This window comes from Schistocerca gregaria, chromosome 3, assembly GCF_023897955.1.
Source record: "Schistocerca gregaria isolate iqSchGreg1 chromosome 3, iqSchGreg1.2, whole genome shotgun sequence".
Lineage (NCBI taxonomy): Eukaryota > Metazoa > Arthropoda > Insecta > Orthoptera > Acrididae > Schistocerca > Schistocerca gregaria.
Window position 1 is genome coordinate 416,746,586 of NC_064922.1, and position 19,433 is coordinate 416,766,018.

The 19,433-nt window shown below is 41.4% G+C and overlaps 1 protein-coding gene across 1 annotated transcript in view; it reads right to left on the bottom strand.

Moving 5' to 3' along the window:
* LOC126354336 (surfeit locus protein 6 homolog) overlaps window positions 1–15,864 on the bottom strand; it is a 73,158-nt gene extending 57,294 nt beyond the window's left edge. The window contains exon 1 of the mRNA XM_050003902.1: window positions 15,555–15,864. Within this exon, the coding sequence (XP_049859859.1) occupies window positions 15,555–15,666 (112 nt within the window). The 5' untranslated portion in view covers window positions 15,667–15,864. The remainder of the gene's footprint in view (window positions 1–15,554) is intronic.
* Between the last annotated feature and the right edge of the window lie 3,569 nt (window positions 15,865–19,433).

Sequence of the window (19,433 nt, forward strand, 5' to 3'; positions counted from 1 at the left end):
GATTTTGTTCAATTGAAAGTAGTGTTTTTCACAATCTCAAATAGCGCAATTGGGTATACACTGTCCAAGACAGACAAAGGGTTGCACTCCAACATAGTTACTGCTCGCGAAAGATGTTCATGTGAATAATGTATGTAAAATCTCAGCAACAGAAGTGTGGGAACAAACCACATCAATTTTGCATGTGGCAAAAATCAGAAGTTCCTTATATTTCTTTAACCAGCTTTCAAATATAGTTTCTAGACAAATGTGAGAATAGTATAATATTGAAGAATTTACCCCTTTGTTAATTGTGAGGCAAACTATAGAACTGCAAAAGAATATAGCTGTTACGGAAAAGAGCAACAAGAGATAGAGATTCCTGTTGTCAATTGTTCGTGCAGCACAAATACCTAATAACATATTCTTTATATGTATTTAAATTTGTTACTTTTTTATGAAACAGCCAACCAAATTTATAAAGTGCAGTGATGTACATGATCACAAGACCAGGACAAAATTTCCAATTTCCAGAAAACAACAACATTACAACTGAGAGGCAGAAGCCCTTGTATTAATGGTTTGATTTGGTTTAACATACTATGAAATTCTCTAAGAAAATCTAAAGACACTGATTGCAACACAAAATTAAAATCTTTCCCGACAGAAAATTGTTTATGTTTAACAAATTTTTAAGTCATTGATTCTAATATGAACCAGTCAGCTGTAAAGCAATAACTAGAGACAACAATTGCAGTATATGACACATTTTCTAAGTACAATTATTGTCATACTATTTTTTATGTTTGAAAAAGATTAAAAGATAATCAGCAGGCTTCATTTAAAGTTATTTTTCCACTGTCCTATGATAAACTGCACCAGCCAAAATACACTGCGACTGTGACTGCTGTTCTTGAACCTGGGATGGGGTGGTTGACATTTGTAAGCAGCTGGAAATCACCCTGACTACTGTCAAATGATTGGCAGCTGTTGTGAATCAGTGTGTTGGAAGAACTCCCGAGAGTCATGTATCTGTGACACCGGCACCAGAGGCACCTAAAGTACGATCCTCTCCTGTGGAACCTGTCTCCTCTGTGGAAAGTACAGGATATGTCATTAAATAATCACTTGATTGTGAGTGGCATGTCAATGGTAGATCTCGGCGTTTGTACAGGGAGGATGGAGACCATAGAGGACTCAGGGTGGTGTACTGATCGCCCTAACAAACAAGTTCGAGATGCTGTCTTTCACTGAAACTGAGCCAGTGAGTCTCACTTCACCTGTTTTGGGTAAACCTGTGTTGTCCAGTGTCAAGAGGAAGCAAACGGAAAAGGGTAGGGTCTATTAATTGTCAGCAGTTCAAATGTATGGCAAATGATGGTGCACCTTAGGAAAATGGCAGCAAGGGAAGGTAAAGAACACCAGATGCACTCAGTGTGTATGCCTGGGGGCCTCATTCAATTGTTGAAGAGGTTATTCCAGCAGCCACTGAGGGAACAAGATGCAACCAACTGCGGTGCATGTTAAAACATATAATGCCCATCATCTAGGCTCGATGGTAATACCTGGATCATTCCAGGGACTGGCAGAGGAGGTTAAAGACCACCTCTGTGCATGGAGTTTCAACAAAGCTCACAATTTGCACCGTTGTTTCCAGAAACAATTGTGGCCCTTTTGTTCTTTAAGTCAAATGGAAGGACTGAACCAGGGGCCTTGAAAGTTCTGCGACAAGCTAGGACTTACATGACAGGGATGAGGACTGTGGGGTCCCCCTAAAGGGGTCAGATATACACTACATGTCATAGGCTGCTACTCAGGCAGCTGATACGTGTGTGGGGTGCAAACAAGGGCTTTTTAGATTAAGTGTCTCTTCATCAAATCGAGATTATGATAGCTGTAGGAAACTGAGAAGTATCAGTGTAAGATCAACAGAAATGTCTCCCACAGTTCAGATAGTTAAAAGGCCAATGGTTAACTGTCAAAGCATTTGCAACAAAGTGCCAGAGTTTGAAGTGCTCATGAAAACCAGTGAAGCCCCATTTCATACTAGGTGCAGAAAGCCGGTTGAAACCTTACATTGATAGTGAGATTTTTGGGGAAGATTTAAGTGTATACAGAAAGGATAGGCAAATGGAAATGGAGGTGGTGTATTTGTTGCAGTAGAAAAGAAACACTCAAACTGAAGCTGCATGTGAGGTTGTTTGGGCAATACATGAGTATCAGGGGTGTGCATAAAATGGTAATTGGATCCTCCTATCGACCACCAGACTCACCTTGATGCAACTAAAAACTTCAGACAAAACTTCAGTTCACTTGTACGCGAGTTCCACAATCATACTGCTATCACCAATGGAAACTTTAATAAACCAATGATTAATTGGAAAAATTATCTTTTGTTATTGGTGGGCATAAGACATCCCGTGAAACATTATTAATGCCTTCTCTGAAAACTACATAGAACAGATAGTTCAGAACCCCACTCATGAACTACACAGGATCTAATGGCACCAAATAGCACTGACCTCTTTGATTATGCCCACGTTGAAACTAGAATCAGCGCCCATGGTGAGGTTGTGACAACAATGATTAACACAAAGGACAACTAAAACAAGGGTAAAGGTATATATGTTTAGTAAACTGGATTTTAAAAAAATCAGTATTATCATATCTCAATGAGGAACTTGAATCTTTCATGTCAAGAAACTAATGGCTTAAGTTTAAAAGAATAGTTGAGCATGCACTGGATTGATATATATCCAGTAGAACAGTTCACAATGGGAAGAAACCTGCACGGTAAACAGTCAATGTTAAGAAACTTCCGACAGAATGGAGATTACAGCATAACATGTATAAAACAGAGCGTATGGGTATAGATAGAGAGATGCTGAATGAAATGCATTTGGCTATTAAGAGACAATATCATGAAAATGAAAGTTGCTCGCACTATATAGCGGAGATGCTGAGTCACAGATAGGCACAACAAAGACTCTCACAATTAAAACTTTCAGCCATTAATGCATTCATCAACAACAGACCCCCCCCCACACACAGGAGCACGTGTGCACACACGTCTGCAGTCTCAGGCAACTGTAACCACACTGCGAGCAGCAGCACCAGTGCATGATGGGAGTGGTGACTGGGTAGGGGTAAGGAGGAGGCTGGGGCGGGGAGGGGGAAGGATAGTATGGTGGGGATGGTGGGCAGTGAAGCACTGCAGGTTAAACAGGGGGCAAGGGAGAGGTGAGGAGGAGGGGAGGGGAGGAAGTAGCAGAAAAGGGGCGAAATAAAAAGTCAGGGTGTAATAGTGGAATGATGGCTATGTGCTGCTGGAATGGGAACAGGGAAGGGGCTGGATGGGTAAGGACAGTGATTAACAAAGGTTGATGCCAGGAGGGTTACAGGAACACAGGATGTGTTGCAGGAAAAGTTCCCACTTGCACAATTCAGAAAAGCTGGTGTTGGTGGGAAGGATCCATAAGTTAAGGCATTGGGAGCAGGTGTTGTGTAAGGATGGATGAGTATATCGTGTGGGTTCGGGTCGTTGAAATGAATGATATGTCTGGCAGCACGTTTAGCATGCTGAAGATTAGATGGGTAGATCACATAACTAATGAGAAGGTATTGAATAGAATTGGGGAGAAGAGGAGTTTGTGACACAACTTGACAAAAAGAAGGGACCAGTTGGTAGGACATGTTTTGAGGCATCAAGGGATCACAAATTTAGCATTGGAGGGCAGCGTGGAGGGTAAAAATCGTATAGGGAGACCAAGAGATGAATACACTAAGCAGATTCAGAAGGATGTAGGTTGCAGTAAGTACTGGGAGATGAAGAAGCTGGCACAGGATAGAGTAGCATGGAGAGCTGCATCAAACCAGTCTCAGGACTGAAGACCACAACAACAACAACATGTTTAGCGACAGGGTGGTCCACTTGTTTCTTGACCGCAGTTTGGCAATGGCCATTCCTGTGGACAGACAGCTTGTTGGTTGTCATGCCTACACAGAATGCAGCACAGCGGCTGCAGCTTAGCTTGTAGATCACATGCCTGGTTTCACAGGTAGTCGTGCATTTGATGGGATAGGTGATGTTAGTGACCAGGCTGGAGTAGGTGGTGGTAGTGGGAGGATGTATGGGACAGGTTTTGTAACTAGGTCTATTACAGGGGTAGGAGCCACGAAGTAAGGGATTGGGAGCAGGTGCTGCGTAAGGATAGACAAGTATATTCTGCGAGTTCGATGGACAGCAGAATACCACTGTGGGAGGGGTGGGAAGTATAGTAGGCATGACATTTCTCATTTCAGGGACAATGAGAGTTAATCAAATCCCTGGAAGAGAATGTAATTCAGCTGCTCTAGTCCTGGGTGGTACTGAGTTATGAGGGTAACGCTCCTCCGTGGCTGGACAGTGAGACTTTGGGAAGTGTTTGGAGACTGGAAGGATAAGGCACGGGAGCCTTGTTTTTGTACAAGGTTGGGAGGATGGTTACGGTCAGTGAAGGCTTTAGTGAGACAATCAGCATATTTTAAGAGGGACTGCTTGTCACTGCAGATGTGGCGACCAAGGGTGGATAGGCTGTATGGAAGGGACTTTTTGGTATGGAATGGGTAGCAGCTGTCAAAGTGGAGGTATTGCTGGTGGTTAGTAGGTTTGATATGGACAGAGGTACTGATGCAGCCATATTTGAGGTGGAGGTCAACATCTAGGAAGATGGCTTGTTGGGTTGAGTAGGAACAAGTGAAACAAATGGGGATAAGTCGTTGACATCCTACAGGAATGTGGATAGTGTGTCCTCACCTTCGATCCAGATAGCAAAGATGTCATCAGCGAATCCAAACCAAGTGAAGGGTTTAGGATTCTGGGTTTTCAGGATGATTCCTCTAGACGGCCCACAAATAGGTCGGCATAGGATGGTGCCACCCGAGTGCCCATAGCCATACTACGGATTTGTTTGTAGGTAATGCTTCCACACGACTTCCCATAGCCATACTACGGATTTGTTTGTAGGCAATGCTTTCGAAGGAGAAGTAACTGTGGGTGATGATATGGTCATGGTGACTAGGAAGGAGGTTGTTCTTTTGGAATCAGTCGGGAATTGTGAAAGGTAGTGTTCAATAGCTGTAGGACCGATGCCATTAGGAATGTTTGTGTACAGGTTGGTGGCATCAATAGTGACAAGCAGGGCACCATATGGTAAAGGGACAGGAACTGTGGAGTCAGTGGAGGAAATGATTGGTATCCTTTATATAGAAGGGTAGGTTCTGGGTAATAGGTTGAAGGTTTTGGTCTCCAACAGCAAAGATTCTCTCAGTGGGGGTACAGTAACTGGCCACAATGGAGCATCCTGGGTGGTTAGGTTTATGGACTTTAGGAAGCATGTAAAAGGTAGGAGTGCAGGCAGTGGTAGGGGTGTGCAGAGAGATGGGTTCTGGGGAGAGATTCTGGGATGGGCCTAAGGATTTGAGTACTGACTCTCCAGTCTTGCTGGATTTCTGGAATGGGGTCACTGTGGCAATGTTTGGAGATGAAATTATCTGACAGCCACTGGTTTTTCCACTGTTTGATTTTTGGCTATTAAGAGAGAAATTCGTGATGCCTTCAACTATCGTAGCAGAGTATTGTCAAATGAAATTTCATGAAAACCAACCACAATTCTGGTCATATGTAAAGGCTGTCAGTGACACCAAAGTTAGTGTGCCGTCCCTAATGAACAAGACAGAAACTGAAATTGAGGGCAGCAAATCAAAATCTGAAACTTAACTCCATTTTCAAATGTTTCTTTACAAGGGAAAACCCAGGAGAATTTCCCAATTTAATGCTTGTACCACTGAAAAGATGAACGATAAGTGTTAGGTTCAATGGTGTCAAGAAACAGCTGATATCATTAAAACTGAACAAAATTTCTGGGGCTGATGAAATCCCTATCAGATTCTATACTGAATTTGTGGCCAATTTAGCCCCTCTTCTAATTATAATCTATCATAGAACCCTCCAACAAAAAACTGTGTCCAGTAGCTGGAAGAAGGCACAGGTAAGACTGATCTACAAGAATAGTATCAAAGTGATCCACAGAAATACCATACAATATCCCTGACATAGATTTGTTGTAGTATCTTTGAACATATTCTGAGCTCAAACAAAGTGAGGTATCTTGAATGGAATGACCTCTTCCATGCCAACCAGCATGGATTCTGATAACAATGATCATGCAAAATCCAACTCCTACTTTTCTCACATGTCATACTGTAAGCTTTGGATGAAGGCAGTCAGATAGATGAATTTCTTGATTTTCAAAAAGCATTTGATTCAGCACCACACCTATGTTTACAGTCAAAAGTTCTATTATACTGTACCTCAAGTGAAATTTGTGATTGGATTGAGGACTTTTTGTTAGGGAGGACACAGCATGTCATCCTGGATGAACAGTCATCATGAGATGTAGAAATAACTTTGGCTGTGCCCCAGGAAATTGTGTTGGGGCCCTTGCTGTTCATGCTGTATATTGATGACCTTGCAGACAATATTAACAGTAACCTCAGACTTTCTGCAGTTGATGTAGTTGTCTATAGTTAAGTAATATCTGAAAGAAGCTGCATAAATATTCAGTCAAATCTTGATAACATTTCAAAGTGGTGCAGAGATTAGCAACTTGGTTTAAGTGTTTCGAAATGTACACTGAAGAGCCAAAGAAACTTGTACACCTACCTCCACGAACACACAGAAGAGCCGGAGCACGACATGGCATGGACTCTACTAATGTCTGAAGTAGTGCTGGAGGGGACTGACACCTTGAATTCTGCAGGGCTGTCCATAAGAGTATGAGGGGGTGGAGATGTCTTCTGAACACAATGTTGCAAGGTATCCCAAATATGCTCAATAATGTTCACGCCTGGGGAGTTTTGTGCAGCAGAAGTGTTTAAACTCAGAAGAGTGTTCCTGGAGCCACTCTGTAGCAATTCTGGATGTGAGGTGTCGCATTGTCCTGCTGAAATTGTCCAAGTCCATTGGAATGCACAATGGACATAAATGGATGCAGGTGATCAGACAGGAAGTTCACGTATGTGTCGCCTGTCAGAGTTGTATCTAGATGTATCAGAGGTCCCATATCACTCAAACCGCACACGCCCCACACCATTACAGAACCTCCACCAGCTTGAACAGTCCCCTGCTGACACACAGGGTCCATGGATTCATAAGGTTGTGCCCATACCCGTACACATCTATCCGCTCGATACAATTTGAAATGAGACTCGTCCAACCAGGCAACATGTTTCCAGTCATCAACAGTCCAATGTCAGTTTGTGGTTTGGTTTAGTTTTGCTTTGCTTTAGGGCACAAAAAACAACTGGGGTCATACACAGCCAAGTCAAACCTATAAGACATGAGTTAAAAAACAACTCTAGGTCAGTCCCAATGAACATAATAGAAGACGGCTAAAAACAGGCACATGGAAAAGGACTAAAAAAGACACCATACAGAAACAGAGGTCCAGAATTAAAACTTAAATTGCCTTCAGCACATTCCTTTGGCCGATAATAAGTAAAACGTGGTCAACAGCCTGCACGTCATTTGCTAAAAAGGCCGAGAACTCAGATGGCAAACCAAAGCAGGAATGTAAATGGTTAAAAACTGGGAGTCCATCAGGAAGTGGCGGACAGTTAAAACTTGGACGCAATTTGTACAAAGTGGTGGGGTAGTACCACTTGCTAAAAAGGCGTTGCCCAATAGGCAACCTACTTAAAATGACCTCCCAGCAGGACGGCCGAGAGGAGGTCATCCAAGCCACTGGAACAGACTTAATACGCCGGAACTTATTCCCATGAAGCGAGGACAATGCCAAAGGGACAACACCTCCTGACAGATGGCAACAGAGAGATCATTGGAGGGAACATAGAAACTCGCCGATGAGAACTGCAGCCGTGGCAGCAGCATCATTTTCTGGCAGACACACAGAAACATCACACTGGCTCCACCAAGAGTGAGCAAGTGACAGTTTTCCTGGACCCACTGCACTAAAGGATGGGTGGTGTGCAGTGCACATAGATGCTGAAGGTCACTGAGTGAGTCTGAGCAAAGGATACAATCTAAAATGCTGTGTTGCTGGATGTACTCCATGGCCTGATACAGGGCGAAGACCTCAGCTGTAAACACTGAGCAGTGTTCCAGAAGCCGATATCGAAAGACACGAGTGCCAATGATGAAGGCACACCTGACCTCATGGTCAGTCCAAGAGACATCAGTGTATACAAAGGTACTTCCATGAAGTTCCATGTGAAGGTCATGAAACTGAAGGCGACAGACCGATGTTGGAGTAGCGTTCTTAGGAAGCGAATGAAGGCCAAGGTTAACATGGGCTGCTACATAAAGCCAAGGTGGTGAAGGGTTCACACTTACCGGAAGAGGTGCAGGTAGTGTGAAGTTAAGCCACCGTAGAAAGTGCCAAAAGCAGACTCCAAGAGATACCAGTGAAGACGGATGTGCCCCATAATGGCAATCAAAGGAATCATCTAAAAAGGAGCCATAGGAGAGTGGCGATACATGGCAGACAAACAGCATGCATACCTGCTGAGAAGAAAGTCACAGTGGTAGGACAGTGATAGTTCAGCAGTTTCAGCACACAGAATCTCAACCGGGCTACTGTAAAAGGTGCCAGTGACCAAATGGATGCCATGATGGTGGATAGTGTTAAGATGGCGTAAGATGGATGGACATGCAGAAGCATAAACAAAGCACCTGTAGTCGAGTTTCGAAAGGACAAGGGACCGGTAACAAATGGAATAGGGTGGTTCGACTGGAACCCCAGGAAGTACCATTGAGGACACGTAGGACATGAGGAACCGTGTACAGCAGGCTGCCAGGTAAGACGCATGGGAGGACGAAGAGAGTTTCCTATCAATCATGGTCCCCCAGAGTTTCGTAGTGTTACGAATGGACGGGCAAAAGGCTCAAGATGCAAAAGTGGTGGGAGAAACCAATTGCATCACCGGAAATTCATAGACAGTTTTGTCAGTGGAAAAGCGAAAGCCATTGTCGATGCTCTAGGAGTAAAGACAATCAAGACATCACTGAAGACACCACTCAGTGAGACAGGTCCGTGGAGAAATGCAATAGATGGAAAAATAATCAAGAAAAATGGAGTCGAAGATGGTCGGCAGGGGACAGGCCAGTATAGGGTTAATGGCGATAGCAAAGAGGACAACGCTCAGGCAGAACCCTGAGGCACACCATTTTCCTGGATAAAGGTGCCGACAATGCAGAACCCAAACGCACCTTGAAAATGCGTTTTTTTAAAAATGTCTGAAGGAAACAGGGCTGATGGCCACAGAAGTCCCATATCTACAGAGTACAGATACCAGTTCTCCAGCAGGTGTCGCAGGCCTTCTCCAAACGTCAAACGAATCATTAGGAAATGTGAAAGCTCAAAGTGGTCATGAGGGCGCAATTTCGTTCTCTGAAGGAAGAGTACAAGCGGACGCTGTGAAACTAAAAGCAGGTGCCAAGTGACAGCTGCTGAAGAGTCACTACTAGAGGGCACGGGAGGAGGATCCTGCTCCATGGTGTCCAACGCTGAGAAAAGGTTCGTGGTGTGATCTGGTGACACAGAGGCTGGCCGGGCTAAGGTTATCACGTGGCAACACCGCTGAAGACAATCTTCGAGTTGGCGAAGGAGAAGACTGTTTGCCTTTGGTGGACTTCTTCGAGCCTTTCTGGTTGGAGGAATATTCGGGTGTTGTTTGGCCGGAGGGACAGAGAAAGTCTTCATGGGAATACTAGTCCTGTCCTATTCAGCCTACTGGTAGCTTTGCCCCTTGAGGCAAGAGTTTGACAGCTTGTTGCACAGCTGGACATTGTGATGGTGATGGTATCTTCACACTGGGCAGTTTCACAACCTCAGAGCTGAATTGGAAGATGCACGCCTGCGTGGCCATGTCCTTCATGGAGCAAGAACTTTATAGGTGCCAGACGGGAGAATGCAGTATTTGCAACTAGCCAGCGAGCTACTGGGTAAGGAACTTTTCCATTTACCTGGATCTTCTGGACAGCCCACTCAAGATACATGGGACAATCTCGAGAGGAGACGTCATGGCCACCATTGCAGTTGATACAGAAGGGAGAAGGAGGTGGACAATTGTCCTTGTGCGCATCCGTACAACAGATGACACATTTGGCTGGGTGTCGACAAGATGTTCTAGTGTGGTTGAAACAATGACACTGGTAGTAGCACATAATATCATAGCCTGCTTTGATCTAGTACAGAAGCACCACTTTATCAAAGGTGAGAAAAAGAGTGCAGGTGGGCACTAAGGAGGGATGGCTATGATGCCCTGATCAGAGAGGTAAGATTGGATTCCGGCCTGGTGTAAATTACACGAAGGGAAGAATTCAAAGTTCTATGGGCCTCGACACGAACAGGGTAGTCACGGAGAAGCAAGGGAGCAAGCAGTTCTTGTGCTTGAGAACCAGAAGTAGTCTCCAAAAGCAAAGTACCATTCCATAAAAAGAGAAGGATTTCACAGGGCTGGCAATTGCACCAACACCTTTCTGAATAACAAATGGATTTACCGTATATGAGACCATGAGGAACCGTGGTGCGGTGGGAAGGGTTTTGAATCATTAGCCTCATTACATTTACGTATCGTAGATGTTGATTGGGAAGATAATTAACTCATTGCGAGAAAATCCCCCATGTTTGCCATTGCCTCTGATGGCACACTCTTTCCAACTGGGGGAGGGGGGGGGGGGGGGGGCTTCACAATAGCGCACACCCACCTTACGTGATTGCTCACACCTCAGGTCACAGCTCCCGAACACCTGACAGAGGGACCAATCGATAATTTAGAAGGTTGCAGCTCTGGCAATCATCCATCTGTGGGTGTGCCCTGTACCTGGGGTACATGCAAACCCTATCTGTCAACCTGGGGCTCAGAATTATGTGTTGCCCAGTCACCTGTTACACATCAGACAATTGAACCAGCCTTCAGGAGCGCACAGAGAGGAAGAAGAAAAAGAGGAACCTCAAACTGGAAGTGGAGAAATAAGAGGAGAAGGGACACAAAGAAAGGAAAAGAGAGGGAAAAACAAAGGTGAGACTGTTCTTATGTCAGCGACAGGCAATGCAGAACATTCTCAGTAACGTCCCAGACATGTTCCCCAAGTAAGGGGAAAGGCATAGCAAGAGGATAGACATGCAGCACAGAAGGGGAAAAATGCTGCAAAGGCTGGGGCCCCGTGGTAGCCAAGCATGAACAAGCCAAAGAGTGGTGAGCCCACAAGGGAGGGGGCAGGGGGGAGGGGGGGGGATGTCGGTGTTGACAGGCTCAGGCGAGGCATAAAGCTTTGTGTCATCAAGGGTACACCAGTGAGCCTTCGGCTCTGTAAGCCCATAGCGATGTCAGTGAATGGTTTACACACTGACACATTAAGGGCCCAGCATTGAAATCTGCAGCAATTTGCAGAAGTGTTGCATTTCTGTAATATTGAACAATTCTCTTCAGTAATCACTGTTCCCGTTCTTGCAGGATCTTGCAACACTGGAGATCTGATGTTTTACTGGATTCCTGATATTCATGGTACACTTGTGAAATGGTCATACAGGAAAATCTCCACTTCATCACTACTTTAGAAATTCTGTGTCCCTTCACTCGTGTGCTGACTGTAACACCACATTCAAACTCACTCACATCTTGATAACTTACCACTGTAGCAGCAGTAACCAATTTAACAACTGCACCAGACATTTGTTGTCTTATACAGGTGTTGCCGACTGCACTGCCGTATTCCGCCTGTTTACATACCTCCATATTTGAATATGCATGCCTATACCAGTTTCTTTGGCACTTCAAAGTAAAACTGTGCACTTCATACAACAAAAGAATGTGCTATCGTATGACTATAATATCAATTGGTCACTGTTGGAATTGGCAATGCATACAAATAATTGGGATATGAAATGGAATGATAAGATTGTAAAGATAAGGTTAGAATAATTATTACATGCACAGAGGCATTCAAATAATCATCCTTCCCACATTCCACATGTGAATGGAACATGTAGAAACCATAATAACTAGCACAATGGGACATCCCCCCTGTCACGTGTCTCTCAGTGGTTTGCAGAGAACAAATGTACATACAGATGATGGCTACATTGAAAGAAAATGCAAATAAATAAATGAATAGCCTGGGCAACAGACGTGTTCTCTGCAAAGTCTACCATCATTATACAGTAGTCTTGCACTACTGTATACAGGTGTTGCCGACTGCACTGACTGGACTGATGTACTAGGACATGCATTGATACTATGATATAGTGGTATAATAGTTGCTGTGACATCACATTTTAGAGCATATATTCACAATTTTGTTGTTTGCTGGCAAAGATAAATGTATAACTAAAAAAAACTGGTTGTTGTGACAGACTGATCTGCAGCTTGAACTGTTTCAAAAAATCATTACTTATCACATTGTAACCACTCCATACTTTGTGACATTGGCCCCTTACTTAGCCTGCATTTTTCATGAATCTCTCACCCAGTGAAAAGTCCACGTGAATGGAAAATAACACAGGAGACTCCTTTAGGTAATAAAGGTAAACGAATTGACTCACATAATTACAGAACAATTTCCTCAACATCGGTGTGCAGCAGAATTCTTGAACACACTACAAGTTTGATTATAATACTACAAATCATGGATGGAGGGAAACAGAGAGATTCCAAATTCCCAGAATTCTGTATAGTGTTTAACATGGATCCCACTGCAGACCATCTACCCATCTACATCTACATCCATCTACATCTACTGTAGACAAAAGTCCAAAAATATTGTTTAGGTTCCTAGATATGTGAATGGCTTGAAGTCTTTTTAAGTAATAGAACCAAGTAAGTAGTTGCCAACGGCAAATATTCACCAGAAACATAGGTATCACCAAAGTGCTCCAGAGAAGTGGGATACGTCTGATTTTATTCTCTACATACATAAATGACCTTACTGACAGGGTGCAAAGCAATTTGCAGCTGTTTACTGATGACACTGTGGCGTACACAAAGGTGCCGTCATCAAGTGACTAGAAATATACAAAACGACTTCGACAAAATTTCTAGTTGGTTTAATGAATGGCAGCTTGCTCTAAATCTGGAAAAAATCTAAGTTAAGAAGATGAGCAGGAAAAACAGTCCCGTACAATTAAAATATAGCATTAGTAGGGTGCAGCTTGATGCAGGTACTTTGATTAAATATCTAGGCATAACACTGCAAACCGATATGACCTGGAATGAGCACATCAGGTTGCTAGTAGGGAAAGGTTAATCATTGTCTTGTTAGAAGAATTTTGGGAGTGTGTAGCTCATCCATAATGGATGCTGCATATAAAACACTGGTGTGACCCATTCTTAGTACTGTTCAATATTTGGGATTCCCAGTAAGTCTAACTAAAGAAGACATCGAAGCAATTCAGAGGTGTACTGCTTGATTTGTTACCAGTAGGTTCAATTACCATGCAAGCATTATGAAGATGCTTTGTGAACTCTGAAGGGAAATTCCTGGCAGGATCTTTCTTCAAGGCACTACTTTATTGCACAAATTTAGAGAACAGGCATTTGAGGCTGACTGCAGAATGTTTATACTGCTATCAATGAACATTTCATGTTAAGAGCCATGAAGATAAGATATGAGCACTTAGGGGCTCGTGCAGAGGTTCTTATACAGTCACTCTATTTGTGAGTGCAACCGTAAAGGAAATGGCTAGTAGTGGTGCAAGCTACTCACTTCAAAGCATCATATGGAGGTCTGCCAAATAAAAATGTAGATGTAGACATTATTTGTGGCATTTTTTGTATGTTTCCTAGGTCATTGGTTAAAGCCAACATCTTGTATTGAATATTCCTTTATACCCAGTTTGGTTGCAAGTTGATCAAGTCAACAAATGTACTGTGACAATGTTTTTTGATATGCACTATGTATTCTGAAGTATTAATGAAACACTCACTGAAAATTCCTATTTTCCCACAGTGGTCAGATCTTTTCAATATAGGTTTGAAGGTGTTAATCACACGAATAATCTCTTGATTCAAAACTTCTTATTCCCACTGGGGTCCTGATATCTACATAAGTGGTAGTCTTATTTGCATCACTGTATAATGACATAGTGGCCACACTGATTGTTAACAATACCGCTAAGTGAATGGCTTCATCACAGTTTTCAATACTAACTAACTCCTAAATCTGTAATTCTCTTTGTTAGTAAACACGTTCAAAAATGTGTTATTTTGTTTTGACATCTAGGTTCCATAGTGTTTTCTCCAGCAGCTTAACTGGTAGTTCACTACAGCAGATTCAGAAATGTCCACCCAAGTCATTTATGTCAATAAAACAAGCACAACAAAGAGGCCTATTTTTAGTAGCTGAATGTTTCCTCCGCTGTTTTTACAGTATTTTTATAATCTTCTTCCACCATCAAGGGTGGAAGAAAAACGACTTGAATTTAGTCTCTCTTCTCAGACTTTAGCTTCCAGTTAAACTATAGGTTATAGTTTTTTTGTGAAAGAGAAAAATTAGTGTTTAATATTTCGTCAACACCGAAGTTATTAGTGGTGGAGCACAAGCGCAGACTGGAGAAAGATATACACTGTGCCCCTTTAAAGGAACCATCCTAGTGTCCATCATGAACTATTTAAGCAAGCTGTGGAAAACTTCACTCTGTATGGCAGAACAGGGATTAAAAATATCACTCTCACAAACATGATTATTGGTCTCATCAAGTTGCACCACGTCACTAGGCCTCAGACTTTTCAGTCAAGTGTAACTTTCTCTGCTGATTATTTTTTCCTCCTTGTGAGAAATACTTTTTGTTGTTTACCAGCCACACAGGACCTGCAATGGATCAACGTCATGACTTCCTCAAACCAATTTCTAAGGATTATAGTCTGTACTTCTTACACCCCTCATACTTCTTCTGCAAATTATTTACTTTAACAACAAAATTTTTGTTGAGATTAACTGGAAAGGGAAAGGTCAGGAGGATAAAGGAGATAATGGACTGTGTTTTTGATGGGCTGTGTCACAGTTCGGTCTGTCGCCCCAAACAAGATTTCAAGATCATACTCTAGCGTAACATAAACAATATTCGGGTGAACGAACGGAAAGTTTTTGTACATTATTCATAAATAATGTTATTACTGTGCCCTACGAAATATCAAACATAGTGTGTAGTGCAGACATTAAACGTAAGGAAATCTGATATGTTGCACAATTTGAACTACGGTAAAGTTTCTAATCAATGTACAAAATCTAATGAAGTAACCAGCTTTATTACCTTAGAGCCTTTAGGTTAGCTTGTTAATATTTGTTATTGTTCGTCCTGTAACACCTCACATTCTACTGGCGCAGATGTAGACTAAAATGTTCTCCGGCTTTGAGCAGGATGATCGTGTCTGAGCTAAAAGTCTTTAAATCTGTCAGTCATCCTATTGAATATATAGTAAGAGACTACTAATGAATTTTGGAGTTAACTTGTAGTTTAAAGTTCCCTAAAGTTTAAAGATCCCTGCGAAAACTCTCGTCATCTCAAATTTCTTACCTTGTACGTACTGTCCCGGAATAGGCAGGCATTTCCATAAATCTATTACGACTTTGTTTTCGGCCGCAAGCAGTTTTCGTAGAGCTGGGACATCAAGTCGTTTCACCTTCATGTTCAACAACTATGCAATGCATGCACATTTCCTCTACATAAACACAAACACTACAAGGATGAGTAGAAATATCTCTGGAGTTGGCATTGCGTGCTGCCACAGACATACATTGCTGCATGGCTGTGCCTGGGAGGTAAGAATACTTCCATGGTCTGTGCGTTCTGCGTATGTTATCAACTGGAGGGATTTTTGGTTAGCAACCGAGTACATATGATTGCAATGGTTAAACACCCATTATTTGCCAAAAAAGCAGGAAAAAAGTGACTGGGACACATACAAGTTACTGTTTTTTCAACATACACGGTAACTGTACTATCAAATTTCTGTTGCACCAGAAGAGATACACAGAACGGCTGTAACAGCGCCTTCCGATCTTTTTGGCCTTGTGAGAATGGCTTTCCGACAGTGTAATGTGGCCCAGACATTTCAACGCTTAATGGTTGAAATCACATGTGATCTTGATTTCTGTTGTGTACATAAACGGCATTTTAGTAATGTATGCATCTAAAGCGGAACATCGACAACATTTAACCAAGATATTTGATCATTTGCGTATGCAAGGTCTAGTTATTAGCCCTGCAAAAATGTACCTTTGTGGAGGTCCAATTTCTTGGATATACAATCGATTCCAATGGTATCCGACCTCCTAAAGATAAGGTGGATGTCGTAGTCAAGTATTTCCGTTCTGTTACATTTTCGGAGCTACGTCGTTTTCTCGGCATCATTAATTTTTATCGTCGATTCAAACATAATCATACACTAATAACAGCCCACTGAATGAGATTCTGAAGGACGCACCGAAACTGAATGCCAGAGTGAAATGGACAAATCAAACAAATACTGCTTTCCAAGCCGTAAACCCACAGTCGCAGAGGCTACGCATTTAGTTCACGCAATATCACAGGCTACACTTGCGGTCATGTGCATCAGCTACAGCTATTGAAGCTATATTCAGCAACAAGTTGAACACAGGTGGTAGCCACTCACGCTCTTTAGTCGCAAGCTAATTAATAATAATTTTATCGTCATTCGGCTATTACAGCAATAGTCAACGTCACATACAGACTAAAATACAATTAATAGTTTGAAAGAAACAAAACGTTTGTTGTCAACATTATAGTATTATATTACAGTTGATAAATTCTCTTATATCATAGAATGGGTGGAGGACTAGCCAGTCATGAATTGTTTGTTTGAAAAATTGTTCAGGTAATTCTTGAACAGATTGAGGAAGATTATTAAATAATTTGTACCCCATGATTTCATAGCTGTTGAGTGACATTGGCAATCTGTGGTAAGGGATAAAGAGGCACCTACTCCTTCTTGTATTGTGGCTATGTACATTTTCTCTGGTTTTTGTTTCTGGTAATTTCTTTACGTATAAATTAGAACATAGTATATGTACAAGTTCATAACAGTCATGATTTTCTGTTCACAGAACAATGGTTTACAATGTGCCTTATATGCAAAACCAGTAATTATCCAAATAGCTTTTTTTGCAGTATATATGTGTCATGTATACAGCTAGAGTTCCCCCACAAAATAATTCCATATGTTATTATACTTTGAAAGAATGAAAAATAAGATGATCTTACATATTTTTCAGGAACACAACCCATAAGTCGCCTTAACATTTAAATAACACTTGACAATTTACCACTAATATATTGTACATGTTGACCCCAAGATAACTTATCATCTATGTATACCCCCAAAAATTTGACAACTTGGATCATCTGACAGAAGCTTGTCTCTAAGACTACAAAACATCTTCTGTGTTTTGTTTTCATTCAGCAGGAATCCATTTGCCTTGAACCAATAGGATGCTTGCTCAATTGTCTTTGCTGCACAAGTTTTAAGGCTATTGAAATAATCACTAGTATCAAGAAATCTTGTATCATCTACATACAACACGGTGGTGGACTTGATAAATGACGGCAGATCATTTATCATTATCAGGAACAAAAAGGGGTCCAGCACAGATCCCTGCAGAACACCTACCACGACTTGTTCTATACTCGACATTTATTTCCCTCCACAAACAACTTGCGTATGATTCTGTAGATATGATTTTATTAATTTAAGGCTGTTATGTCTAATGCCATAGAATTCCAGGTTCTCTAGGAGTGGCTTATGATTTACACAGTGAAAAGTTTTGCTTGGATCACAAAATGTGAGTTTAGCATAGTCCTTATCCTCAAACACTTGATGTAAGTATTTGACTACAAAGTCTATAGCATCCACAGTAGACAACTTTTTCTTAAAACCATATTGAGATTCACTAATTATTCCTAATTTTTCAAAATAAACAGATAGCTGTTGGTAAATTACACAATCCAGTATTTTAGAAATAGATGGGACTATGGAGACTGGTCTGTAACTGGAAGGTGAGTCTATATCTTCCTTTTCATATATTGGAACTACCCTAGCCACTTTGAGTTCTTCGGGAAAATATCCATCAGATATGCATTTACTTATACAGACTGTAAAGGAGTACACAACATAGTCTATTACTTTCTTTGGTAAATTACAGGATATGTCATATATACCTACACTGTCTGAAGATTTCAACCGTTTTACAATGCTTAGGACATGACTAGGTGAGACCAAGGAGAACATAAACGTACCTGTGTCTGTTGGTGTTGTGCAAACATTTTTAGACAGTAACTCTGATGAACTGATATCAGGTTTGATTATAGTATTTCCTATATCTCAACAAATTTAATAAAGAAATAATTGAATTTTTGGGGACTTATATTAATTTGTTTGCTTATTACATCTTTAGCAACACCATTTATTAACTTACACACAGCTCTGCACTTATTTGTGGAGTTATCAATGGTATTGAAATTATGAGTTTTTTTGGCTTCCACGATGTCTTTTTTTATACTCATTCCTACATTTTGTATAGGCTAATCTGGCATGTTCTGTTTTCTGATTGCTATATATATTGTGCAACACCATAACTTGGTTTTTCATGTTTGATAATTGTTTAGTGAACCATGAATTTCGTCTGTTTGTATCCCTGTTTGTAAAGCCTTTGTCAGTTAATTTACATTATTTTATGGGGATGTTGTCATGAAATTGTGTCAGAAATGTTTTAAAAAATCTCTCAAATAATAGTTACCCTGACAAATCAGCACTAAGACTATAACTTGTGTTACCATGAAATTGGTTGAACCTGTCTCACTCAGCAAGGGACTTACAGAGCTGAACAATTTTGTCATCTGTGACAGGTCTGGTGATTATAACTTTTGGGACAGGCTTAGGAATATTACTATTATCAATACAATACCTATTTGTATAGTTTAAAGATACAGAGTCATGATCTGAAAATGGAATCGCTGTAACATCACATGATTCTTCTCTAGTTGTAAAGTTGACAAAAATATTGTCAAGACATGCTTTATCTCTTGTGGGTCTGTTATTGACTGAGTGCAAATTGCACTGTCTTAGAAGGTTTTTCAACTCAGTCACAGTATGTTTATGTGTTGTTATATCAAAATCTGCATCAGATCTAAACCAATTACTATGTCATAATGAAACTATCTGGTCCCTCCTAGTACATCTAACAGCATGACCAATTTTTCTAGAAATACATTGATGATACCCTTAGGTGACCTGTAAAGGGATACTATTACTAACTTACAACTGTCCATAACAATACCAGTGGCTTCAAAGTTCTGTTCCTCACATAAATAATCTAGGTCCAACTTAACAATGGAGCAGCTGATTGACTGATTAATACATATAGCCACACCACCTCT